The 25,206-nt window shown below is 31.4% G+C and overlaps 2 protein-coding genes across 2 annotated transcripts in view; one reads left to right on the forward strand and one right to left on the reverse strand.

The window, feature by feature from the left end:
• Window positions 1–2,299: 2,299 nt before the first annotated feature.
• On the forward strand, window positions 2,300–19,744 carry tbxa2r (thromboxane A2 receptor). Its single transcript, XM_073844674.1, has 3 exons — window positions 2,300–2,519; window positions 9,181–10,018; window positions 18,703–19,744. Exons 2-3 carry the CDS (start codon window positions 9,221–9,223, stop codon window positions 19,042–19,044), a joined length of 1,140 nt encoding a protein of 379 aa, XP_073700775.1. The 5' UTR covers window positions 2,300–2,519; window positions 9,181–9,220; the 3' UTR covers window positions 19,045–19,744.
• A 4,318-nt stretch (window positions 19,745–24,062) lies between these two features.
• Window positions 24,063–25,206, reverse strand: part of LOC141339017 (PDZ domain-containing protein GIPC3-like) — a 35,079-nt gene continuing 33,935 nt past the window's right edge. The window contains exon 8 of the mRNA XM_073844632.1: window positions 24,063–24,621. The gene's annotated coding sequence lies outside the window, so the exon portion shown is untranslated. The remainder of the gene's footprint in view (window positions 24,622–25,206) is intronic.

The raw sequence follows: 25,206 nt of genomic DNA on the forward strand, positions 1-25,206 counted from the left end.
GTTATTCGCGTTCGGCTAAAGAACGCATGTGTGATGCCTAAAATTAATCATCAAAGGCGCAAGTGCAATAAACATGTCTTTACGTAAGAGTTTATTTACAAACTGAAACTATGCAGAGAATATGTTTTTCTTGCTAATTGCGTAGGCTAGCAAAACGCCAGATGTTTAGCATTGATTGCGAACGTTAACCGTTGCGCTGAATGATCAACATGGTAAAACTGATTGTTATTGTCTCTCAAATGAATTAAAAGAGACAGATATAGAGATAGTTGTGGCAGCTAACAGCTAATCACAGCGCAACACATGTTGTTTTCCCAGTGTTGATGGATGTATTTAGCATGCTATGCTAAAATGGTTTCTCGGTTAAGTGGAAACAGACGTTATGTCTTCTAAAGGTCCGTAATTGTCAAAGATTCCTAACCTATCAGCTGTTCATTGTGGTCATAAATGCTCAAGGGGGTTTAGCTTCACACACAAGTATCTGATCCAGCATTAATACTTTACAGAAGTACAAACCCTTTGAAGACATTTGGAAAGTACTTGAGTGAAAACAATATAGAACAAAAATGTAGGCTTGAAAGATCTATTACCCAGCTGTCGAAAGAACATGTTGCTAATGTTCCCTTTAACTTGTGTTCTCTGAAAATTGTAAACATTCAGTGTTTTCAATAGTTTTTTGTTTGTTTTGTTTTTTGTTTTGTTTTTATGGGAGCATTACTTTTGGATGTTCTCTTAAACAGTTCTAATATTTAAATAAAAACGTTACATGAACATTCAACTTCAATGTTTGGTAATAAAACATTTTTGTGCTAAAGTTTAAAAAACATTATTTAAAACTCCACAGCCAAGAGAAAAATGTGACCCTGGACCACAAAACCAGTCTTAAGTAGCACTGGGGTCAAAATTATTGATTTATTTATTATTTTCTTTTATGAAGATGATTCATGAAGATATTTCGAAAAATGTTCTACCGTAAATATATCAAAACTCAATATTTTATCAGTAATATGCATTGCTAAGAACTTACTTTAAAAGCGATTTTCTCAATATTTAGATTTTTTTTTTTTTTTGCTTCCTCAGATTCCAGATTTTCAAGTAGTTGTATCTTTGCCAAATATTGCCCTATTCTAACAAGCCATACATCTGGAAAGCTTATTTATTCAGCTTTCAGTATATGAATTGGCCCTTATGACTGGTTTTATGATACAGGGTCAAATATGTACTAAAAACACTTTTGTTAACATTTCATTAGGCTGTGAAAATATTGGTTCTCGGGATGTTCAGAAGGTCCAGAATTTTTAAAGGTTTCAAAAACATTTAATCTTGGATAAACAAATGTACATTATATACAAACATTATGCTAATGTTATTATTTGAATGTTCTCTGAACCTTCTGAAACAAGTAACATTTAAAAAAAACATAACATGAAGGTCCAGCTAAAACATTGAAGGTGTGAAACATTCTATAAACTATATGTATACAAATAATGTTTTCGTGCTAACATTTTGAGAACCGTAGATAATTGTTACTGGAAGAATGTTTGTTAACGTAACTTTGAGAGAACCTTGTCAGAAGAAAACATTGAAAAAAACATTGGAACATTCGATTGCCAGTTTGCTAGCTACTTCATCCTGTAAATATTAGCCTACCTTGTTGCGACCATTTAAAAAACAGCTCGGTCTCCTTATTTAAATGTATTTGTATTTGACCGTTAAAAAAGGCGGCAGCTTTTCCCTAACGCTAATGACAGTAACTGGCAATTGAGAGCTGATACTGCTTATTTTTTCAATATTTTGATAACTTTTTATTATTCAAATTTGTCAGGGTGCTTAATAAGACATTTTTCTGTTATGTGACAACTTAAATACATATAATTACACGGACTTCAACGTTTGACGGCTCATTTTTGTTCATTTATTTTTAACGAGCGTTTTAAAGTTTTGGTTCTCTTTAAGGCAAAGGACTTTGGCAGTATCTTTAGATCGTTCCTATTCTATTTGTCATGATCACAAGCACTTTCAGTCGTTAGTCACTGGCGTCAGGTGCTTTAAAAAGCTCTTCCGTTTTGCACTGTGGTGAATTATTAAAATGCATTTTCCTCGAACCAATAACCGCTAATGCAAAATTACAGCGGATACACCCACAAACAGACCATTTAGAGACCATCTTGTTTATTCAAACATCACAGAACATTTCGGCCCGCATTGTATTGGGACTCAAAGCTGTCAGAGAGTTTCTGGTATTGATTTTAGCTGTAGAAATTACTGGCGGAGACCCAGAAACTCTTTCAGGAGCGTCCCGCGGCTCTTCCGGGAATCGCGGCGAAGAAGGAGGAACAGGATGGCGCGTCTCATCATCATCCTCATCTTCCCAGTCGTGTGTAGCCTATTTGAGAGGGGTTGGAGTGTGTTGGGAGGATGGAGGTGATGGGAGGCAGAGCTTGAGGATCTCTGGACTCTCCGGGATACGCGGATCGACAGGCTGAAGGAATGCGCGCCGGACTTTCACACTTTCTCAGGTAAAACTCAACGTTTTGAATTCAGAAACGGACGCTTTGATGTGCGTTTAGCTTTCAACTTTAGTTTACGCTGTAAACGTCGCAAAGGAGTTCTGTTTGTTTGGATGTACTCGGCGGGAGTTTCACTCGTTCTGGAAGCTAAACATATTTCTTCAAAAAAGCTGTTTTTGTAAACTGGTCAACAACAACAGCGAACAAATTGAAAAAACGGAGTCTGCATTTTACAATATGTAAGTGGTACAAAGTTGGAAGTTTTAGTCGGTAGGTGTAAAACTTGTATAAAAAATACGACGATGTATATAATAAAATAAAACATTAAGCTTTCGGTCCTTTTTAAGAGTTTGAACCACTTGTGTTATTTTAATAGACATATGTCAATTGTTTAAGAACATTGTTAAAGAGCAGATCGCCACAGCTAAAAAAAATGTTTTAAGGACGTTTTGCAAATGTGGTATTAAGTAATGAAAATGTTATTTTCAGAACGTTCAAATGTCAGTTTTTCTTGGTTATACGAATGTTCAAGGAACACGCAAACCTTATGGGAATGTTATTGCTGAACGTTCTCTGGAAGTTTTAAAGCAATTAACGTTTAAAAACGTTACAAGAGGGTCCAACTAAAACGTTTTAGAAATAAAACGTTCCATGAATGGTGAATAAATGACGTTTTTGTTAATCAAAATGAACAAAAAAAAAGTTAAAATTCTGAAGTGAATTAACAAATAAGGTATAGCAGATGGAAATGGTATTAATTTGTGACCCTGGACTATTTTTTACATCATCTGAAAGCTGAAAAAAATAAGTGATGTATATAATAGTTTAATAGTTGGCCAAGATACAACTATTTGAAAATCTGGAATCTGAGAGTGCAAAAAAATCTAAATATTGAGAAAATCGATTTTAAAGTTGTCCAAATAAAGTTTTTAGCAATGCATATTACTAATCAAAGAAAGTTTTAATATATTTGCGGTAGGAAATGTACAAAATATTTTAATGGAACATGATCTTTACTTAATATCGTAATGATCTTTGGCATAAAAATAAATTAGATAATTTTGCTATTGCTACAAATATAACCATGCTTAAGACAGGTCACAGGCTCCATACCCCATAGCACTTTTGTGTTTTTTTAACCTGTTATCTAACATTTTATGCATTTTATGTCTGGTTTAATCTCTAGCTCTTCAGAAAACTGTCATGTTTTGGTGTTAAATAACCCAAAAAATCAAACACATCCAAAGAAAAAAGTTTCAGGCAAGTACCTTTAATTTTTTGAGTCTATACACTACAGAATCGCATAATGCTCTGATTATACAGCAAAACAGCATATAGCCGTAATCATATTTTAAAAAATAATCTCTTTTGCGGATGTTTTACACTCCTGCATCTCCAGAGACGCAGCCAAACGCTAAAAAAACACCCCTTAACGATGTAAACGCACATGCATGCAAACCAATCGCAGATTTCCCAGCCCACTCCCTGGCGCTGACATTCGCTAAGCTGATTTCTGGGTCTCATTTGATGGAATTCGATTAGGAGCGCGCCGTGGAAAGCTCTGTGTTTGGCTAATGGAGTTTGTTTTGGAATTACGCTGCTAAGAGAGAAGCACAAACACCAGGTTTCTGTACACAGCCATTACATTACGGGTGGAAACGCCACCCGAGTGTGTTCAGATGTTTAGGCTTTTGCCTGATGATAAATAATAGCACTTAGGGTATCAATCTGAGCGGGTTTGTGGATGAAGACACTTGTGTTTAATGGTCAGAGTGGAGTGGATCCACTTTACATTCCTTTGGGGGAAAACTGGATTTATGTGTTTGAGGTGTGGCTTGAAACATCCCTGAGATCTGGATGTTTTCATGCAGATCTGGTGAACTTCTGCAAAAGCTTTAGAGTTGAATGTGGGGTAGAAGTTAAGATCTTTGTGTTAGCATGTATTATTTAGGCGTTAGCTTTAGCAGGACTCAAAATAGAGCAATCAAGGACATGCATTAATGATTTTAATTGCATTAAAGTTACTGTAACTCTTGGGCTTGAATAATAATGTGACACTAACAGGCGACTAATGTTCAGTAAGTAGTTGCATTTATTAATATTAACAATTAGAATAAAGAAGCAGCTTCATAGCAGCTTGGCTCATTAATATATAATGTGCAGCTTTAAATACATCTTATCCAATCAGAAGTTAGAATCTAAAATATGCATGTATATTAAAGCAGTATATAATGAGTGGCTGTGTATTAAAATCTTAAAGCATATTGCTTTTGTAACATATATTGATAAACATTTGCATATTAATCATAATAATAATAGGTTATTGTAATTATATTGCTTAATGGAAAAGTGTCATGGTAATAATAATCAAAATTATAGTATGTTAATTTGATAACTTAAAGGAAAAAAATAATTAATAATAATAATAATAATAATAATTTTAATAATATTTAAGTAATTCTATTACCTAATGGAAGAATGCTTAATAATAGTAATAAAAAATATTATTATTATTATTATTATTATTATTATTATTATTATTATAATTAGGTTAATTGTATTTCTTAATGCAAGAATGTTTTGCCAATATCAAAATAATAAAAATATTAAGCAATAATTATTATTATTTTAATAATTTATTATTATTATAAAATATAATATATTAAAATACAATTATTATTATTATTATTAATAGGTATTCTTCAATTATTCTTAATTGCAATAATTATTTTTTATATTAAATATTATTATTGTTATTTAGTTATTTTAATTATATTACTTAATGCAAGAATATTTGCCAGTATCAAAATAATAAAAATATTAAATTAAACAAAAATAGCAATAATAGTAATAATAATATTATTTTAAGTTATTGTTAGAATAATTATTGTTGTTGTTGTTGTTGTTGTTGTTGTTATTATTAATATTATTTTCTCTTATTATTATTATTATTATTATTAAAACATTAAAATAAAATTATTGTACTTATTATTTTGATTAGGTTAGCTTTTTTTATAATAATAATAATGATTGTTATTTAGTTACATTATATTACTACAAGAATGTTCTGAGAGTATAAAAAGTAATAAATCCAAATATTAGATATGATTATTAATATTTTATAATATTAGTAGTAATTATTTTATTAGTAGTAAGTTATTTTTATTATATCACTTACTGAAATAATAATATAAATTATTATTATTATTATTATTATTATTATTATTCATTATTAATGAAGGAATTGTTTATGATTATTATTATTGATTATTAATAATAGTAAAAAATCAGTTTCATTTCAATCAACTCATTTCAGTGTTATGTTCCAATGAAAATGTTGTGTTTGGGGCTTTTTTATTGTTGCTAGGATCTGACAGATCTGATTGCTCATCAGATTTCTGTTGTTTCCTGTTGACATCAGTGGCGGTTTGCTCTAAAATGCCGGCGGACACTGTATAAGCACATTTCGTCCATCACGGTCCATGTTTTAGTTTTTGTGTGCCGCCGAACGTCTGCTTAGAATGAAGCGTTCTGAACTGTTGCACAAGACGTTGGGAAAAACACATGCAGGGATGTGACTCGTTTGTTCCGTTTGCTAGTAAAACAATGTCCCAAAACCAAATGAGTCATTAGTACACAGTCCTAACCAGTACAGTGCACAGCCATAGATATGGATAGGTAGTTGGCATATTCGACTGCTCCAGACATGTCGTCATGTGCGTTATGTGTCGTCACTCACAGTAAAAGAGTTTTCCTAAATGCTGTTGCATAGCCTCTAGTTGTAAAACTTTAGTTCTGAAACTTTTAAAGTTAAAAGTAACTTTAAAAGCAATAGTTACTTTTAAAAGTAATGAATTACAATATTACTAATTGATAATGTAACTCACCATACTTGAAATGTGTTACTTAACTAGTTACTTAAAAAGTTAATTATGTAACTTGCGATACTTGTAATGTTTTACTTTACTAGTTACTTGAAAAGTAATCTGATTACGTAACTCTCGATACTTGTAATGCGTTACTTTACTAGTTACTTGAAAAGTAATCTGATTACGTGACTCTCGATACTTGTAATGCGTTACTTTACTAGTTACTTGAAAAGTAATCTGATTACGTGACTCTCGATACTTGTAATGCGTTACTTTACTAGTTACTTGAAAAGTAATCTGATTACGTAACTCTCGATACTTGAAATGCGTTACTTTACTAGTTACTTGAAAAGTAATCTGATTACGTAACTCTCGATACTTGAAATGCGTTACTTTACTAGTTACTTGAAAAGTAGTCTGATTACGTAACTCTCAATACTTGTAATGCGTTACTTTACTAGTTACTTGAAAAGTAATCTGATTACGTAACTCTCAATACTTGTAATGCGTTACTTTGCTAGTTACTTGAAAAGTAATCTGATTACGTAACTCTCAATACTTGTAATGCGTTACTTTACTAGTTACTTGAAAAGTAATCTGATTACGTAACTCTCAATACTTGTAATGCGTTACTTTACTAGTTACTTGAAAAGTAATCTGATTACGTAACTCTCAATACTTGAAATGCGTTACTTTGCTAGTTACTTGAAAAGTAATCTGATTACGTAACTCTCAATACTTGTAATGCGTTACTTTACTAGTTACTTGAAAAGTAATCTGATTACGTAACTCTCAATACTTGTAATGCGTTACTTTACTAGTTACTTGAAAAGTAATCTGATTACGTATCTCTCAATACTTGTAATGCGTTACTTTACTAGTTACTTGAAAAGTAATCTGATTACGTAACTCTCAATACTTGTAATGCGTTACTTTACTAGTTACTTGAAAAGTAATCTGATTACGTATCTCTCAATACTTGTAATGCCTTACTTTACTAGTTACTTGAAAAGTAATCTGATTACGTAACTCTCAATACTTGTAATGTGTTACTTTACTAGTTACTTAAAGTAATCTGATTACGTAACTCAATACTTGTAATGCGTTACTTTACTAGTTACTTGAAAAGTAATCTGATTACGTAACTCTCGACACTTGTAATGCGTTACTTTACTAGTTACTTGAAAAGTAATCTGATTACTTATCTCTCGATACTTGTAATGCGTTACTTTACTAGTTACTTGAAAAGTAATCTGATTACGTAACTCTCGATACTTGTAATGCGTTACTTTACTAGTTACTTGAAAAGTAATCTGATTACGTAACTCTCGATACTTGTAATGCGTTACTTTACTAGTTACTTGAAAAGTAATCTGATTACGTAACTCTCGATACTTGTAATGCGTTACTTTACTAGTTACTTGAAAAGTAATCTGATTACGTAACTCTCGATACTTGTAATGCGTTACTTTACTAGTTACTTGAAAAAGTAATCTGATTACGTAACTCTCGATACTTGTAATGCGTTACTTTACTAGTTACTTGAAAAGTAATCTGATTACGTAACTCTCGATACTTGTAATGCGTTACTTTACTAGTTACTTGAAAAGTAATCTGATTACTAGGGGTGTAACGGTACGCTTAAATCGTATTCGGTTCGGTACAGTGTCTTGGAGAGCTCGGTTCGGTTCATTTTCGGTACAAAAAAATAAGAACTTACAAAATCTTTATTTTGAAAAGTTGCCAATATACAATAGAATTCTTGCATAAAATAAATAAAAGCGACACATTTGGGTGATATTTTACATAATATTTTTTTAAGGCTCTGAAATGAAGCGGTTGCAATAAATGTTATCATTATACAAATTAGAGTGTTTATGAATGGTTATGGCGATTCATGTTAAATTTGAATATTGTATTTTATGAATGAAAGTAAAACTGGCGAGGTGAATCTCTTGTTTTATTTAATGTTATCACAGGATAGTTAAATATAGGCTGTGTGGGGGGGAAAGAGTGCGTGAAATAAGACCACAAAAATCTGTTAATGTGTTAACGGTCTAAATTTGGACTATATTTTTTTTAGATACATACGTTTATATGTATTTTATATGTATTTAAATTTGAAAGTAAAATAAATTACAATATTTATTTATGTTAAATCATAATCTGCGTGACGCTGCCGTTAATTTGCTTTGATGACGTTCCAGGGCATTCCAAATGAGCGATTATTTTCAGCGAAGGGAGCAGTGAACACTGCGTAGGGACCATGTCGATCGGAACGCACCCAAAGAGTATTCTTTGACGCACCTTAACCAAAGTGCTAGTGTTACTGTTCGTCACTCAATAGCGTCCGTGCGGAAACTCGCCTAGGAACATTGTTCCGCTGCGCTTAATATCACGCTAATAATAAATGTATATTATTTAATGAAAAAAAATATACCGAAACGGTACGCAAGTGGACCGAACCGAACAGGCCGTACCGAAACGGTTCAATACATCCCCGTGAACCGTTACACCCCTACTGATTACGTAACTCTCGATACTTGTAATGCGTTACTTTACTAGTTACTTGAAAAAGTAATCTGATTACATAACTTGCGATACTTGTAATGCATTACTTTACTAGTTATTTGAAAAAGAAATCTGATTACATATATATATATATATATATATATATATATATATATATATATATATATGTGTGTGTGTGTGTGTGTGTGTGTGTGTGTGTGTGTGTGTGTGTGTGTGTGTGTGCTTAGCAACACTTTTTAACCATTTCCATTGGTTTTTCTCCATCGCAGGTTCACAAGATGAAATAAACCCATCTCAACAGCCGTCATCATGGCTTCATCACTATCGCCGCCCAGCAATGTGACTCCGCATTGTTTCTCCATCAACAGCCCGCCTTTCAGGCACAACCACACCATCGCCTCGGCGTACTTCTCGGCGGTCTTCAGCGCTCTCGGCTTGAGCTCCAACCTCTTTGCGTTGGTGGTTCTGGCCAAGACCTTCCTCCACACCAAGAGCCGCTCACGCTCCTCGTTCCTGCTCTTCCTTGGCGGGTTGGTGTTCACAGATTTCATGGGACTGTTGGTTACCGGGTCCATCGTTGTGTCATTCCACATCACGCGCTTCAACTGGCGCCAACTGGACCCTTATTGCCACTTCTGCAACTTCATGGGCATGTCGATGGTCTTCTACGGCCTTTGCCCACTGCTTCTCGGCGCCGCGATGGCCGTGGAGCGATTCGTAGGCATCAACCGACCCTTCGCCCGTTCTACCTCCATGCCCAACAGCAGAGCGTGCTCGACGGTGGTCATGGTTTGGATCACGGCCGGTTGCATCAGTCTCCTGCCACTGGCGGGATTGGGAAGCTACCATCTGCAGTACCCCGGTTCCTGGTGCTTCCTCAACATCAGCTCCAGCCCACTGGACATGACCTTCGGGTTGATCTTCTCGCTCGTGGGTTTGCTGTCGCTGGCCGTGTCGTTCCTGCTCAACACTGTGAGCGTGATCACGCTACTGAGGGTGTGTTGCGGACAGGACAGCGGTCAGCGGAGACGAGACTACGAAGTGGAGATGATGGTGCAGCTGATTTTGATCATGGCCATCGCCTCCGTCTGCTGGTGCCCTCTACTGGTGAGTGATTAAACTACATCGACAATTGACGAATACTGAGTCTGTTGGCCAATTGACCAAAATGAGCTGCCAGCTCAAATATTTCCGAAACCTAAGACGCCTAGTAAGAGGCAACATCATAATCAAGAAGGAATCTCAAAGAGGAGTCTTACAGGTTTAGTTACGCTAAATCGACAACGTTGTGGCCGAATGTTGATTATCACAAAATTAGCTTCCATTTTCCTTCTTTTTCTTTAAAAAATAATAACGTACAACTTGTGAAATGAAGGGGAAGGTGTACAATTGTTTTTTTTATTATTAAAAATCACAATAAAAAATTGTCCATTAAGTAATATAATTATTACCCAATAATAATAATAATAATAATAATAATAATAATATCATAACTATTCTAAAATATTCTTCCATAATAAACTTAATAACAATATTTATAAAATTACTACAACTAATATTACAAATTATTATTATTATTAATCACAATAAAAAATGTCTATTGAGTAATATAATTACGCAAACCCAATAGTAATAATAATCATAACTATTATTATAAAATATTCTTCCATAATTAAACTAACCTATTAATAACAATACTAATAAAATTACTGGAACTAATAATAATATTACAAAATGATTAATAATAATAATAATAATAATAATAATATTCTTAATCAAAATAAAAACATTTCCATTAAGTAATATAATTACCCAAACACTGTAAGAATAATAATAAGAAGAAGAAGAAGAACAATAATAATAATAATTTTATTAGTATTAATCATCATAATCATCACAGTAACTATTATTATACAACAATTAAACTAACCTATTATAACAATATTTTTTAAATTACTACAATAATAATATTACAAATTTATGTTTATTATTATTTTTAAAAAAACATTAAACATATTTTATTAGTATCTTGCTACTGTGAAAAATTCTTCTTATTATTATTTTATTTGAAAATATCTCTATTATTTTAAGTATTTTGCTACAGCCAAACTATTTTTGCATTAGTAGTAATATTTAATTAACATAACCCAACATAACATAACCTATATTAATAATAGTAATAATAATAATACTTATTGTTATTGTTGTTATTAAAAAGAAATAACATTTTAAAATGTTTTTATTTTTATTATTTTGATACTGTTTTTTGATACTAAATAAACTAAGTAATACTTAAACTAAACTTTTTTTTATTAATATTATAAATATCTTTATTATTTTCAGTATTTTGCTACAGCCAAATAATTCTTGCATTAAGTAATTTAATTAACATAACTCAACAATATTAATAGAATTAATGATAATGATAATAATAATAATTATTATTATTTAAAAATAAGCATTTTTAAATATATATATTTTTATTATTTTGATACTGTGAAAACATTCTTCTATTAAGTAATATGAAAATAATATATTATTATTATATTATAAATAATTATTATTATTTAAAAAATAAGTGTTTTAAAATGTTAACCCAACAATATGAATAATAGTAGTTATAATAATAATAATGAGTTATTATTATTATTATTATAATAAAAACATTAGTCTATTTAGTAATATAATTACGCTAACATATTTATATTTATCATTAAATGATTTAAAATAATAACGATAGTAGTAATATTAATAATAATAATAATAATAAAACATTAAAAATAAATAAATAACACAACTTACAATGAAAGTCAATAGAGACTGATCCGTAAACATCAAAATAATCGCAGTTTCACTACTGTTTAGCCAAAATATGTAAACAATATCACATGAAAAATACATAAAATACAATAAAAATACATATCACATGTAACTAGATACAAACGTTTGTCAAGACAAACTTTGAAGTTGGCTTGAGAAAGCTGGACCAGAAAGTTTGAAAAAGTTTGAACGGTTTAAAAAAGGTAAATAAGTTTAAAAAGATTTCCAAGTTTGAAAAGTTTTAAGTTTGAGGTTTGTTAGTCCGAAATAGATTAAATTAGTTTTAAAAGCTTAATGTTTGATAGATAGATAGATAGATAGATAGATAGATAGATAGATAGATAGATAGATAGATAGATAGATAGATAGATAGATAGATAGATAGATTCTAGCATGATTAGTAAGTTGTCAGCATGATTCTAACATGATTAACAAGTTGCAGACATGTTTCTAGCATGATTAGCATATTATTAGCATTTTTCTAACAAAATTAGCAAGTTGCTAGTATGTTTCTAGAATGATTAGCAAGTTGCTAGCATGTGTCTAGGATGATTAACATGATTATCAAGTTAGCATTTTTTACATGATTAGCAAGTTGCTTGCATGTTTCTAGCATGATTAGCAAGTTGCTAGCATGTTTCTAACCTGTTTTAGCATGATGAGCAAGTTGCTAGCATGATTCTTCCATGGTTAGCAAGTTGCTAGCACATTTTTAGCACGATTAACAAGTTACTATCATGATAAGCAAGTTCGCTAGCATGATTCTAGCATGATTAGCAAGTTGCTAGCACATTTTAAGCATTATTAACAAGTTACTATCATGATTAGCAAGTTGTTAGCATGTTTCTAACATGATTAGCATGTTACTGGCATGTTTCTAGCATGACTAGCAAGTTGTTAACATATTTTAGCATGGTTAGCATGTTGCTGGCATGTTTCTAGCATGATGCTGGCATGTTTCTAACATAATTTGCAAGTTGCTAGTATGTTACTATCATGATGAGCAAGGTGCTAGCATGTTTCTAGCATGATTAGCAAGTTGCTAGCATGATTCTAGCATGCTTAGCATGTTGCTAGCATGATTAACATGTCACTAGCATAACACAGAAGGGACTAGCATGTTTTTGGCATGACTTGCTTGTTGATAACATGTTTCTAACATGTTGTTACCATGATTAGCAAGCTAGTGGCATGCTGCTAACATGTTTCTAGCATGATTAGCAAGTTACTAGCACAATTGTAGCATGATTAACATTGTAGACAGATAGATAGGAGTCTCAATGAATTAGAAATAAGGGATTCTGGCAGTTTAAATTTGAATTTTGACAGTTGGAGTTTGAATAGTGTCGGCTCATTTGAACTTTCTGTCAATGTAAATCTATGGAATTTTTCCCAGTTTTAATCGTCATTTTTAGGAAAACCGTAAGTCCGATCAGTTAGAAAAGATACAGCAACTAACTTCAGATCAGTCTGAAGATCTGGGCTGAGTTTGGAGTTTGTAGAGCTTTCTCAAGCCAACTTAATCAATGAATAAAATACTGCGTTTTTAATTAGATTGAACTGTTTTATAGTGACACTTGTCCACCATTTTGTATTTCGTTAAGTTCAGCGCAGTGCATTCTGGGATACATCATTGCAGTTTGGACCTAAAATAACACCAATGTAGGCCTCCTACTAGGTTTTGAACAGTTTCAAGTCAACTAAAAAGACAAAACACTTTTTTTTTCAGACTTTAGTTTGTATCTGACGTTTAGACGTCATTCTGTAAATAAACCCATTTGGGATCCAGATGTGGGCAGCATCTGGTTTGTACTCGCGGCGTGACGTTACAAGAATTGGTTTCTGTAATGGTCTGAATCCGTTATAATTGTTTGTGACGCTTGTTTTCAGTCTTTTGGTGTTTATCGTATGGCAGAAATACTGTCGCTCGCGACACAGGTGCGCTAACAACACGAGGACAGACGCTTTACTCGTTAAAAAACACGTTAAGAGGTTTTCCTGAGGAAACTGTCCGTGTTCTGGCGGTCGAGGAACATGAAGGAGCCGCGTGAGAACTGCTGATAAGACTAATGGGAAAGAGCCATTTCCTGTTGAAGGGAAGAACAGGAAGTCCTCACTAGCAAACACACACTTCCTATTTCTAACAGAACACAAATTCATCTACATTAAGTACAATTGGGTGTTTCTTCAAACTATGGTCACCTTTTATATTCAGGAATATATATATTCTATTTAATGAAATATTTAATTACAAATTAATACTAATTTTGTAATTCTAAGTTTTGTTGTAATTAAAGCTTTCTTTGAACATTTTTTTTAATTGCATTTTTTATATTTTATTAAGTAAAAATATATAAAATGTAAGATAGAAAATGTATTTTTATGATGTAATTATATTTAATTCAATTAAAATGTTACATAAATTAAAATCGAAATTGAATTAAAATGGAAAATCTATCACAGAAATAAATTAAATCAAAATATTTTTTGTATTTTTTATATTTTGATAAATAAAAAATATATATAGATAGATAGAAAATGATTATTCATTAGCATTCATTTTTTAAACTGTTTGTTGTTGTAATGCACTTATATTTAATTGATTTTATTTTTTGTATCTTTTGTATTTTATTAAATAAAAATATATAAAATATGAGCGAGAATTATTATTAATTTCTATTGCTAAAAAAAGTATTATTTATTCGTATTCATTTTTTAATAAGTCTATTTATGTAATATATTTATATTTAATTCATTAAAATGTTATATAAATTAAATTAAAATTTAAATTAAATTAAAATAGAAAATCCATCACAGAAATATGATTTGAATTAAAATTGAATTTCTTTCTTTTTTTTTGATAAAATGTATGATAGAAAATTATTGTTCATTAGTATTATTAGTAGTAGTAGTATTTTTACACTTAGCTTTATTTTTGTAATATATTTATATTAAATTTATTTAAAATGTTACATAAATCGAAATATTAACTAAATTAAAGTATTTTTTGTTATATAAAATACATGAATGAAAATTATTATTCATTACTATATACATTTTTTAATATTTTGAAACTGAATTAAAATTGAAACAGAAATATTAACAAAATTAAATTTTATTCATTTTTTTGTATTTTTTAAATATTGTATTAAATAAAAATATGTAAAGTATGATATAAAATTATTTAATAGTATTCATTTAAAATTATTTTTTAATTAAGTTATATTATATTAAAATATATCATAGAAATAAAAAATAAAATTGAACTGAATTTATTTTCTGTAAGATAATTTATTATTGTTTGTATTTATTTTTTTATTATTTTCCTAATCTGTCTATTTATGTATACATTTGATTGTTTTTCCATTGTCCAAAACCCAGACTTTTAGTCCTAAAATACATTAATATTACATTAATATTTTTACGTTCATATATGTATCTTTACGATCTAAACAAAACATAAAATAAACATAAACATTTCAGTATTATTGTGTGAATACAATTTACATGCATTTGTTTAAAATGAGGCTTCTTAAATGCTCAGTTTTTAAAAGTTAGTCTACTTAAGAGCTCAAGACAAAATATCATAGGAAAAAAAATAATAATATTCCTTACGTAACCAATATGTTTATTGTTTGTCCTTTCTAATTATGCAGACATTTTGTCACAGTATGCCAAAAATAACATCTGTGTCTATTTAAGTTGCATAACATGAAATTAGCTTTATCTTTGAATGTCATTTCCAGCATTATAACAGTCCACAGATCCCGCCTCCAGCTGGGAATTTGAGGAATAAACACATTCGTGTGAAATAAGCGGGAAGTGCTTTAAATGTGATTTCCACCATTACAGATGTACATCCTGAAGAGTGTTGTGTCACCGCTAGCTGTTGAGCCCATTAGTGTTTTGTTCTACCTGCGATTGGCCACCTGCAATCAGATTTGCGACCCCTGGATTTACATCCTGTGTCAGGAGTCTAGATTGAGGCGAGTAACGGCCGACGGCTGATCCAGATTGTGATCCGAATTAACAACGAGCCGCATTCACACTCACACGCTCATCAGTAACCACACCAGATGCTTCAAAACGCTTCTGTTGATTCATAACCACTGCTTTCCACCGAAAACCATCATCCACCCCAACACACTAATCTGAGTTTCTGCCAACGTATTTTTTATATATTTATTCCTAATTAAAACAAAATGATATTGTGTGTATATATATTTTTTTTCTTCCAATTTTATTTTAATTTAATTATTTATTTTAATTAAATTAAGTTTTATTTTATTTTTCAATATTCGTTTATTTTTAATTAAATTATTTTTTTAATTAAAAGAAAATATTATCATAATTTATTCAAAAGGCATACCATTATTAATTATATATTTATATTATATATTTTTTGTTATTATAATGTATGTCCTTTAATTAAATGATTTTTAATTTTTTAATTTAATTTTTTTTTCATTTAATTCAATGTTATCAAATGTAATATATATATATATATATATATATATATATATATATATATATATATATATATATAAATATTTTTCAGTTTTATTTTATTTAAATTATTGAATTATTGAATCAAAATAATTTTTATTTTATTTATTTAAGAACATATTTTTATTATAATTAAAATGATTAATAATGATATATTTATATTCTATTTGTTATATTATAATTAATATTTTAATTAAATACTTTTTTGCATTTAAATAAAAGAAAATATTGTTATAATTTAATAAAAAGAATAACTTATTATTAATGATATATTTATATTGTATTTTTGTATATTATAATTTATATTTTTAATTAAATTATTTAGAATTTTTTTAATTAAATTTGTTAATTTCATTTTTAATTAATTATTATTTTAATTAAATTAATTATTATTTTAATTAAATTAATTATTATTTTAATTAAATTAATTATTATTTTAATTAAGTTAATTAAAATAAAATATTTTTATTATAATTAATTAAAACAGAATACAATTTTTACATTTACTTAAAAGAAAATATTATTATAATTTATTAAAATTATTATTGTTAATTATATATTGCATTTAAATAAAAGAAAATATTGTTATAATTTAATAAAAAGAATAACTTATTATTAATGATATATTTATATTGTATTTTTTTATATTATAATTTATATTTTTAATTAAATTCTTTAGAATTTTTTTAATTAAATTTGTTAATTTCATTTTTAATTAATTATTATTTTAATTAAATTAATTATTATTTTAATTAAGTTAATTAAAAGAAAATATTTTTATTATAATTAATTAAAACAGAATACAATTTTTACATTTACTTAAAAGAAAATATTATTATAATTTATTAAAATTATTATTGTTAATTATATATTTATATTGTATTTTTACATATTACATATTTTATATTATAATATTAATATTTTAACATTTTTAATCACATTATTTTAAATTTTTTAATGTCTTATTTAATTTAATTTAATTTTTATTTAATTACTATTTTTTTATTAAATTATTTTTTATTTAATTTATTAAAAGAAAATATTGTTATTATAATTCATTAAAAAAGAATAAATTATTGGTAATTATATATTTATATTATATTTTTTATATATTATAATTAATATTTTTAATTAAATTATTTAATTTAATTTAATTATCATTTATAATTCAATTTGTATTTAATTTGTATTTAATTAAAAGAATATCATTAAATTATAATAAATTATTATTAATGATATATTTGTTTTTTATAATATAATGTATATTTTTAATTAATTGTTTTACATTTAATTAAAATATTATAATAATTTATTAAAATAAAAACAATAATTATTAATATATTTATATTTGTGTGTGTATGTATATATATATATGTATTTATTTATTTATTTATTTATATTTTATATATATATATATATATATATATACATATATATATATATATATATATATATATATATTTAAAATATTATCTTTATTATGTTTAATTTTGAATTTACTTATGATTATATTTAAATGAATTAATACAAAATATTAAATGTATTATATATTTTTTTTATTGTGTTGTAAACTTATAATATATTAATTTTATTTTATTATATATATATATATATATATATATATATATATAGTGTTTATAAATAAATATTGAGTTTATATTAAATTCTAATATAATATTTTATTTACTTAGAAACCAAAGAAAAAATTATGTATATTATTAATATTTTTATTTTACTTCTAAGTAATACCAGTAAGTAACAGGTAAGTACTGTTAAGTAATCCAAGGATCCAACATTTTCTTTGTAGCAGTGATTATTAAACTTTTTGTATTTTGGCAGAAACTGTACTTACCATGGTAAATGTGTGTCATTTTGCGTCATGTTCCACCAAATGCACCAAATGTGTGTTTATTTGTGTGTGTGTGTGTGTGTGTGTGTGTGTGTGTGTGTGTGTGTGTGTGTGTGTGTGTGAGCATGTGTATTTCGTCAAGTGAACACTCAGCAAAGGTCAATGATTTACAACAGCTTAGCTCACTCCTTTTACCGCCGTATTCGCTTTCTTACTGCTAAGTGTTTATATTAACAACAAACCAAAACCCATTTGTTATCTTGCAGCTATTGGAGGGAAAAAAAGATCCAGAAAGGTCATGTGATATTTCCTCAGTTTCATCCTTTATAAACAAAACAAAAAACTTTCCAGTGTCCAAATGTTCCTGAGATATTTGTTTTCACATCTCTCTGAATATTTTTGGGGTGAATATATTTACTATCGACATTACGCGAGTAAATATTCCTGGAAATTGTGTCTGATGTTGTATTCTGGTTGTTCTCATTGCAAAAATCCATTCGTTTTTGTAAACATTTCAAAATGACGAAGCCTGTAATGATTGTGTTTATTTAGTTGGCTGGCTCAAGTGGAGTCGACGTTCCTCTCACAACCCTCTCGTTGTTTTTCCTCTCAACAGGTGTTTATTGCGCAGACCGTGTTGTCGGGCAGCGAGGTCGACATTCGCCACCTTCTTCTCTGGCTTCGCTTTGCGACAGGGAACCAGGTCCTGGATCCCTGGGTCTACATCTTATTCCGACGTGCCATACTGAAACGCATCGCTCCCAGGATGAACTGGTCCCGTGGCTCCATCATCAGCCTCTATCCATCGCTCTCCACGTCCTTCCGCAAACTCACACGCGCCTCTATTGGAGGAACCATTGACCGCTTAGATCACGTCCAGCAGAATCCAGCAAAAGCTGGGCAGGAGGATACGCCGTTACCAGTGCAGAACGCTACTGCGACATCTAGTTCCATTTAGCTAAGAAGACTAGCATTTATCTTCTACTTCATTATTGATATGGCGCCCAATGTAGGGCATGACCCACCTTTTAAACCCTTGTGTTGGCGCTTCGCCAGCCTGGCCAAGAAACTCCAGTCGGACATGTTTGAGAAGCGTATATTTGAGCTCTTAAGACGTGGCAAAGTTGTCACTTGCAGACTTGAGTGGGAAAGTAGGCAGGGCTTGACGTTTCCCAGTTGGCTGGTGATTGGATGATGAAAAGTGGTGGTTGGTTGGAGGTGGAGACTTTGCACAATAGTGTCCGCCCACTTTTTCAACAGTCCCTGGAGTTTTTCGCATTCATTTCCCCATTCAACTTTTCATTAAAGATCTGTGAACCAAACCGACCGACTACAAGGTGAATCACAACTTTGCAAGCTCTGATTTGAATCTGAAAAGTATTTAAAAATAAGTCAAGAATGTATACTTAATGGCTTTAATTAAAAATGTACGGCACAAACTTGAACGCTTGAATGTAAAAGTGGGCGGGGCTTAGTTTTACCAGTTGGCTGGTAATTGGAGGATGGAAACTGATGGCTGGTTGGAGGGGGAAGGGTTGGAAAATAAGTATGTGAACCAAACCAATCAACTACAAGGTAATTCACAACATTGCAAACTCTAATTTAAGTCTAAAATGTATTTGAAATCAGGGCAAGAATGTATACTTAATGGCTTTAATAAAAACGTACAACACAAACTTGAATGCTTGAGTGTAAAAGTGGGCGGGGCTTGGTTTTACCAGGAGGGGGAGGGGTTTTTCGCTTTCATTTCCCATTCAACTCTTCGTTAAAAGGTTAAACCAATCCATGAGCCAAACCAACCAACTACAAGGGAAGCACAACATTGCAAACTCTGGTTTAAAGCAAAAATGTATTTAAAAATAGTACAAAAAAAGCACTTAATAGTGCTAATAAAAACAGACAGCACAAACGCTTGAGTGTAAAAGCGGGTGGGGCTTGGTATTACCAGTTGGCCTGTGATTGGAGGATGAAAAGTGATGGTTGGTTGGAGGGGGAGGGGTTGGAAAATAAGTATGTGATGTCATTTTGGAGGCGGGGCCTTGGGACGATAGTGTCCGTCCACTTTTTTAGCAGTTTCTGGAGTTTTTCGCATTTATTTCTCATTCAACTCTCCGTTAAAGATCCATGAACCAAACCAGCCAACTACGAGGTGAATCACAACATTGCAAACTGATTTAAATCTAAAAAGTATTTAAAAATAAGGCAAGAATGTATACTTAGTAGCTTTAATAAAAACGTACAACACAAACTTGAACGCTTGAGTGTAAATGTGGGCGGGGCTTGGTTTTTACCAGTTGGCCAGTGATTGGAGTATGAAAAGTGAAAGAAATGTATACTTAATGGTTTTAATAAAAACGTACAGCACAAACTTGAACGCTTCAGTGGGAAAGTGGGACATGGCTTGACGTTTACCAGTTGGCCAGTGATTGGAGGATGAAAAGTCATGGTTGGTTGGAGGGGGATGAGTTCAAAATTAGGTGTTTTGTGATCTCTTTTTTGGAGGTGGACCTTTAGAACAATAGTACCTGTCCACTTTTTCAGCAGTTCCTGGAGTTTTTCACATTAGCTACAAGGTGAAGCCTAACATTGCAAACCCTGATTTAAAGTAAAAAGGTATTTAAAAATTGGACAAAACCTGGAGATTTGAGTGGGAATGTGGGCAGGGCTGGTTTTACCAGTTGGCCGGTGATTGGAGGATGAAAAGTGACGTTTGGTTGGAGGGGTAGGGTTTGGAAAATAAGTATGTGATGTCATTCTGGAGGCGGAGCCTTTGTACAATAGTGTCCGCCCACTTTTTCAGCTGTTCCTAGAGTTTTTCGCATTCATTTCCCATTCAACTTTCCGTTAAAGATCTGTGAACCAAACTGACCGACTACGAGGTAAATCACAACATTGCAAACTCTGATTTGAATCTGAAAAATATTTAAAAATAAGTCAAGAATGTATACTTAATGGCTTTAATAAAAACGTACAGCACAAACTTGAACTCTTGAGTGTAAAATTGGGCGGTACTTAGTTTTACAATCGTGTCCGACCACTTTTTCAGCAGTTTCTGGAGTTTTTTCCATTCATTTCCCATTCAGTTCTTCATTAAAGTGTTTAACCAATCCATGAACCAAACCAACCAACTACAAGAGAAGCACAATATTGCAAACTCTGGTTTAAAGCAAAAAGGTATTTGAAAATTGGACGAAACCTGTTGATTTGAGTGGGAAGTGGGCGGGGCTTGATTTTACCAATTGGCCAGTGATTTAACGATGAAAAGTGATGCTTGATTGGAGGGGGAGGGGTTGGAAAATAAGTGTGTGATGTTGTATGAAGGTGGAGCCTGCAATGGTGTCCGCCCACTCTTATAGCAGTCCCTGGAATTTTTCACAAAAGTGACAGTTGGTTGGAGGGGAAAGAGTTCAAAATTAAGTGTTTGGTGATCTCTTTATTAGGGGTGGAGCCTTAGCACAATAGTACCTGTCCACTTTTTTTGCAGTCTTTGTTAAAGGGTTAAATCAATCCATGAACCATACCAATCAGCTACAAGGTGAAGCCCAGCATTGCAAACTCTAATGTAAAAGTAAAGAAGCATTTGAATATTGGACAAAACCTGCAGATTTTTATGGGAAAGTAGGCGTAGTTTCTGGAGTGTTTTTTAAAACAGTTAAAAGCACTGAACCATCCAACTAGGAGGTAAATCACAAAATTACCTGATTAAAAGCAACAATGCATTTAAAAATCTGACAAGATTGTGTACTGAATGGCTACAATGAAAATGTACAGTAGAAACTTGGCTCAATTTGGGACAGCTAGGCAGTTTTGGCTCACTTCCCAGACAAGCACCCTCCTTTTCCTTTCTGATAAGACTATGAGGACCACACACTCAGATAAAATGGCAAGTTTCAACACGAATGCGGTACTGGTTTATTTATGGTCCTGTCATGGAAGGTTCTTGTCTTTAAAGGAATCAAACAAGTATCATTACTAGCACAAATTTGGCTATTTGTGTGTGAGGAGACACAAGGTAAGCATCAGATGCTGCCAGAGTGAGTTAACCTGTTTTGATCCCGAATTTCCATTGCATGCAAACCCAAGCATTGCTGCATAAAACTCATTATTCAGCCCTCTTGTGTTTGGATTGCTTCGGCCAATTATTCTCTTAAGTATTTGCATCTATGGTTGAGATCATTTTTGGCAAGCAACTAGCGCACACTGCGAACAGAAGGTTATCAGCTAGCGTGTATTTAAAGACAGTTTCTTGTGTGTAAACAACATGGATTTACGGTCATTTTTGCGCCAATTTCCCAAAAATACACAAACATTTCAACGTTTGAAACGAGTAGAATCCAGTAACGTAAACAAGATTTATATCAGCTTCCTCATTTTGCAACTGTTTCAAAGCTACGACTGCTAATGCTAAATAAGCATTAGCATGGCTAGCTGCAAATAAGCCATGATAAATGAGTAAATAAATGCCTCATTCTACTTCAGTAATATAATGTTTTTTAATGGAGAAGTGGGCGGGGCTTGATTTTATCAGTTGGCCACTGATTGGAGGATGAAAAGTGACAATTGGTTAAATAAGGAGGGATTAAAATATAAGTGTGTTTAGTGATGTAATTTTGGGGTGGAGCATTTGGGCACAGGCCCCACCCACTTTCCCAAAAAGCCACAATCAAACCAAGAAGATACGAGGTAAATTACAAGTTTACAAACTCTGATTCGAAACAAAAAAAATGTGAAAATCAGACAAAATGACAGTATGTTTCATGGAAAGTACTACAATGAAGCATTACGATTGACGTAAATTAATTCAAAACTTTGGCGAAATAGAAAACGATTGATTGAAATTAGGAATATTGTCTATATAGAAACAACATATTGTATGTTGTATTGCAAAATATGCATATATAAAAATATTTTAGAAGTTTGAGAGAATAGAGCATTTCATCATACACAAACAGGGCAGAGCTCTTTTAGCATCATTTGCTAGTCGCGATTCTCTGATTGGTGGAAATTTCACTGCAGAATCATTTTTGGGTGGAGCCTTTGCGCATAGGCCCAGCCCACTTTTTTTTCCAGAACTCCTGGACTTCTTCCATTAATTTTGCCCATAGGGATTTTTCAAGGTCTTCGTTAAAGAGTTAAAAGCCACAATCAAATCAACAAGCTACGAGTTAAATTACAATTTTACAAACAAAACAAAAAAGTATTTAAAAATTGGACAAAAAGTGGGCGGAGCTCCCTTCGTGTCATTTGCTAATCGCGATTTTTTGATTGGTGGAAGTTTCACTGCAGAATCATGGGTAATGTAGTTTTTCACCAAGAATTCTGCTGTTAAAATAAGTTGGAAGTTGAAAATAAAGTGGACTGACAGCTTCGACTAAAGTATATACCATCAACTTACAACATTGCAGCTCACGCTAGGCTCGTCTTCAATATTTAACATTACCGTTTGATATTAAAAACGAACCCCCTCACTGGAATAAAATAAATGGGGTTTTTACTTCTGGACTCTATAAGACCAAAAATAAGTATCAAGATAAATAAATAGCACCATTTTTAATCTTTATACATATTCAAATGGTGGGTGGGGCTTGATTTGATCAGGTGGCCATTGATTGGATGATGAAACGTTACAGTTGGTTGAAGGAGGAGGGGTTAAAATAGAAGTGTGTTTAGTGATGTCGTTTTGGGGTGGAGCCTGTGCGCATAGGCCCTGCCCACTTTTTCAGTACTTTCTGGATTTATTCCATTCATTTGGTTTTTCGCTAGGTTCGTCTTTAATGTTTAATGTTACCGTTCAAAATAAAAAAACAAATTCCCCTATGGAAAAAATGAATGGGATTTTTACTTCTGGACTCTATAAGACCAAAAGTGAGTTTTAACAAAGTAAATAGCGTCCATTTTGATCTCGCGTTGACTAAAGGAGATTTGTATGAATTGTGAACGTACAAAAAGTCAGTTTGTGGTATGTTTTTAATCTTTACACATATTCAAATATGTCACATCAGGTCGTCTAAAAGGACCAGGTCCGTTGTAAAACAGGATATACAATACGCAAAACACGTTTACTTGACTTTTTAAGTTAAATACACATCGAATGTGAGCATAGAGTTCATTCAATGTTTGTTTTTTCATATATACACAAGACAATCGTGTCACAAGATCTGTCATTAATCATAAAAGACCATTCATTTCACCTGTAACACATGTATTAATATATAACACAACAGACGGCAAAACAAACAGAGGCTAGGCTAAGCTAAGCTAACAAATGCTACATCGTAATACTTCAAAAGTCAAATTTATCATGTAAAACACACCCTAGGCTCTATACACATTGGTGGGAAATACAGTTTGACCTACTTTGTACTTCGTATTGCTTTAAACCAATGAATGTTTACATTAGCAGGCCGATTAGCGGCTAATACCTCAACGTTTTCCGTTCCTCAGGATCAAGGTGGGAATTGGAGGGCTGTGTGTATGAAAAGAGATGACAGATGTCACAAATCAAGCCGAAAGTCTCTCAGATGTCTGACGTACTCTGAAAAACACAGATGAGGAAAAGCATGTGCTGGGGTGAGATAGCGATAGCGTATAACATCTGTCCATCGTCAGTAAGAAAGACCCGCTAATGGGTTTCTGTGTGTTTGAGAGCTGCCCGCTTGAGATGACCTGCTTTATTTGTTCTCTGCGTGCTTTTTTTAGACAAATATCAGCAAAGGTCAATAAATATCCGTTATGAAATGAGGGCTGGATGTTTGGCTAGTTTAATGCGGTCCAGTTAGCTCATGCTGGTTGATTGCGTTACTACATGTTTTCAGGGTTGCCAGGTTTTCACATCAAAATCTGTCTAATTGTTTAAAACTAGGCCAATCATGTTTTGGGTAAAAAACGTGGTAAAAATAACATTCTGGGGGGTAAAATATATGTTTTTTGGTGGGGTTCCCCAGGTAAAATTTGCAATGTTAAAGTAGCCAAAATTTGCGCGAAAACCGAGGACTTGGCAACACTAATATGATTCTTTAAAAAAGCATCTTTCTATATATTGGGACTAATTTAATTGCAAAAACATTTAATATTTCATTAAATTTTTATATACTATTATTGTATTTATTAATATTTTAGA

Source organism: Garra rufa, chromosome 7, assembly GCF_049309525.1.
Source record: "Garra rufa chromosome 7, GarRuf1.0, whole genome shotgun sequence".
Taxonomy (NCBI): domain Eukaryota; kingdom Metazoa; phylum Chordata; class Actinopteri; order Cypriniformes; family Cyprinidae; genus Garra; species Garra rufa.

Coding starts and splice junctions, on each gene's coding strand:
- tbxa2r (XM_073844674.1), top strand. CDS start 9,221: ATGGCTTCATCACTATCGCCGCCCAGCAATGTGACTCCGCATTGTTTC. Junction 10,019..18,702: donor TCTGCTGGTGCCCTCTACTG/GTGAGTGATTAA, acceptor TCCTCTCAACAG/GTGTTTATTGCGCAGACCGT.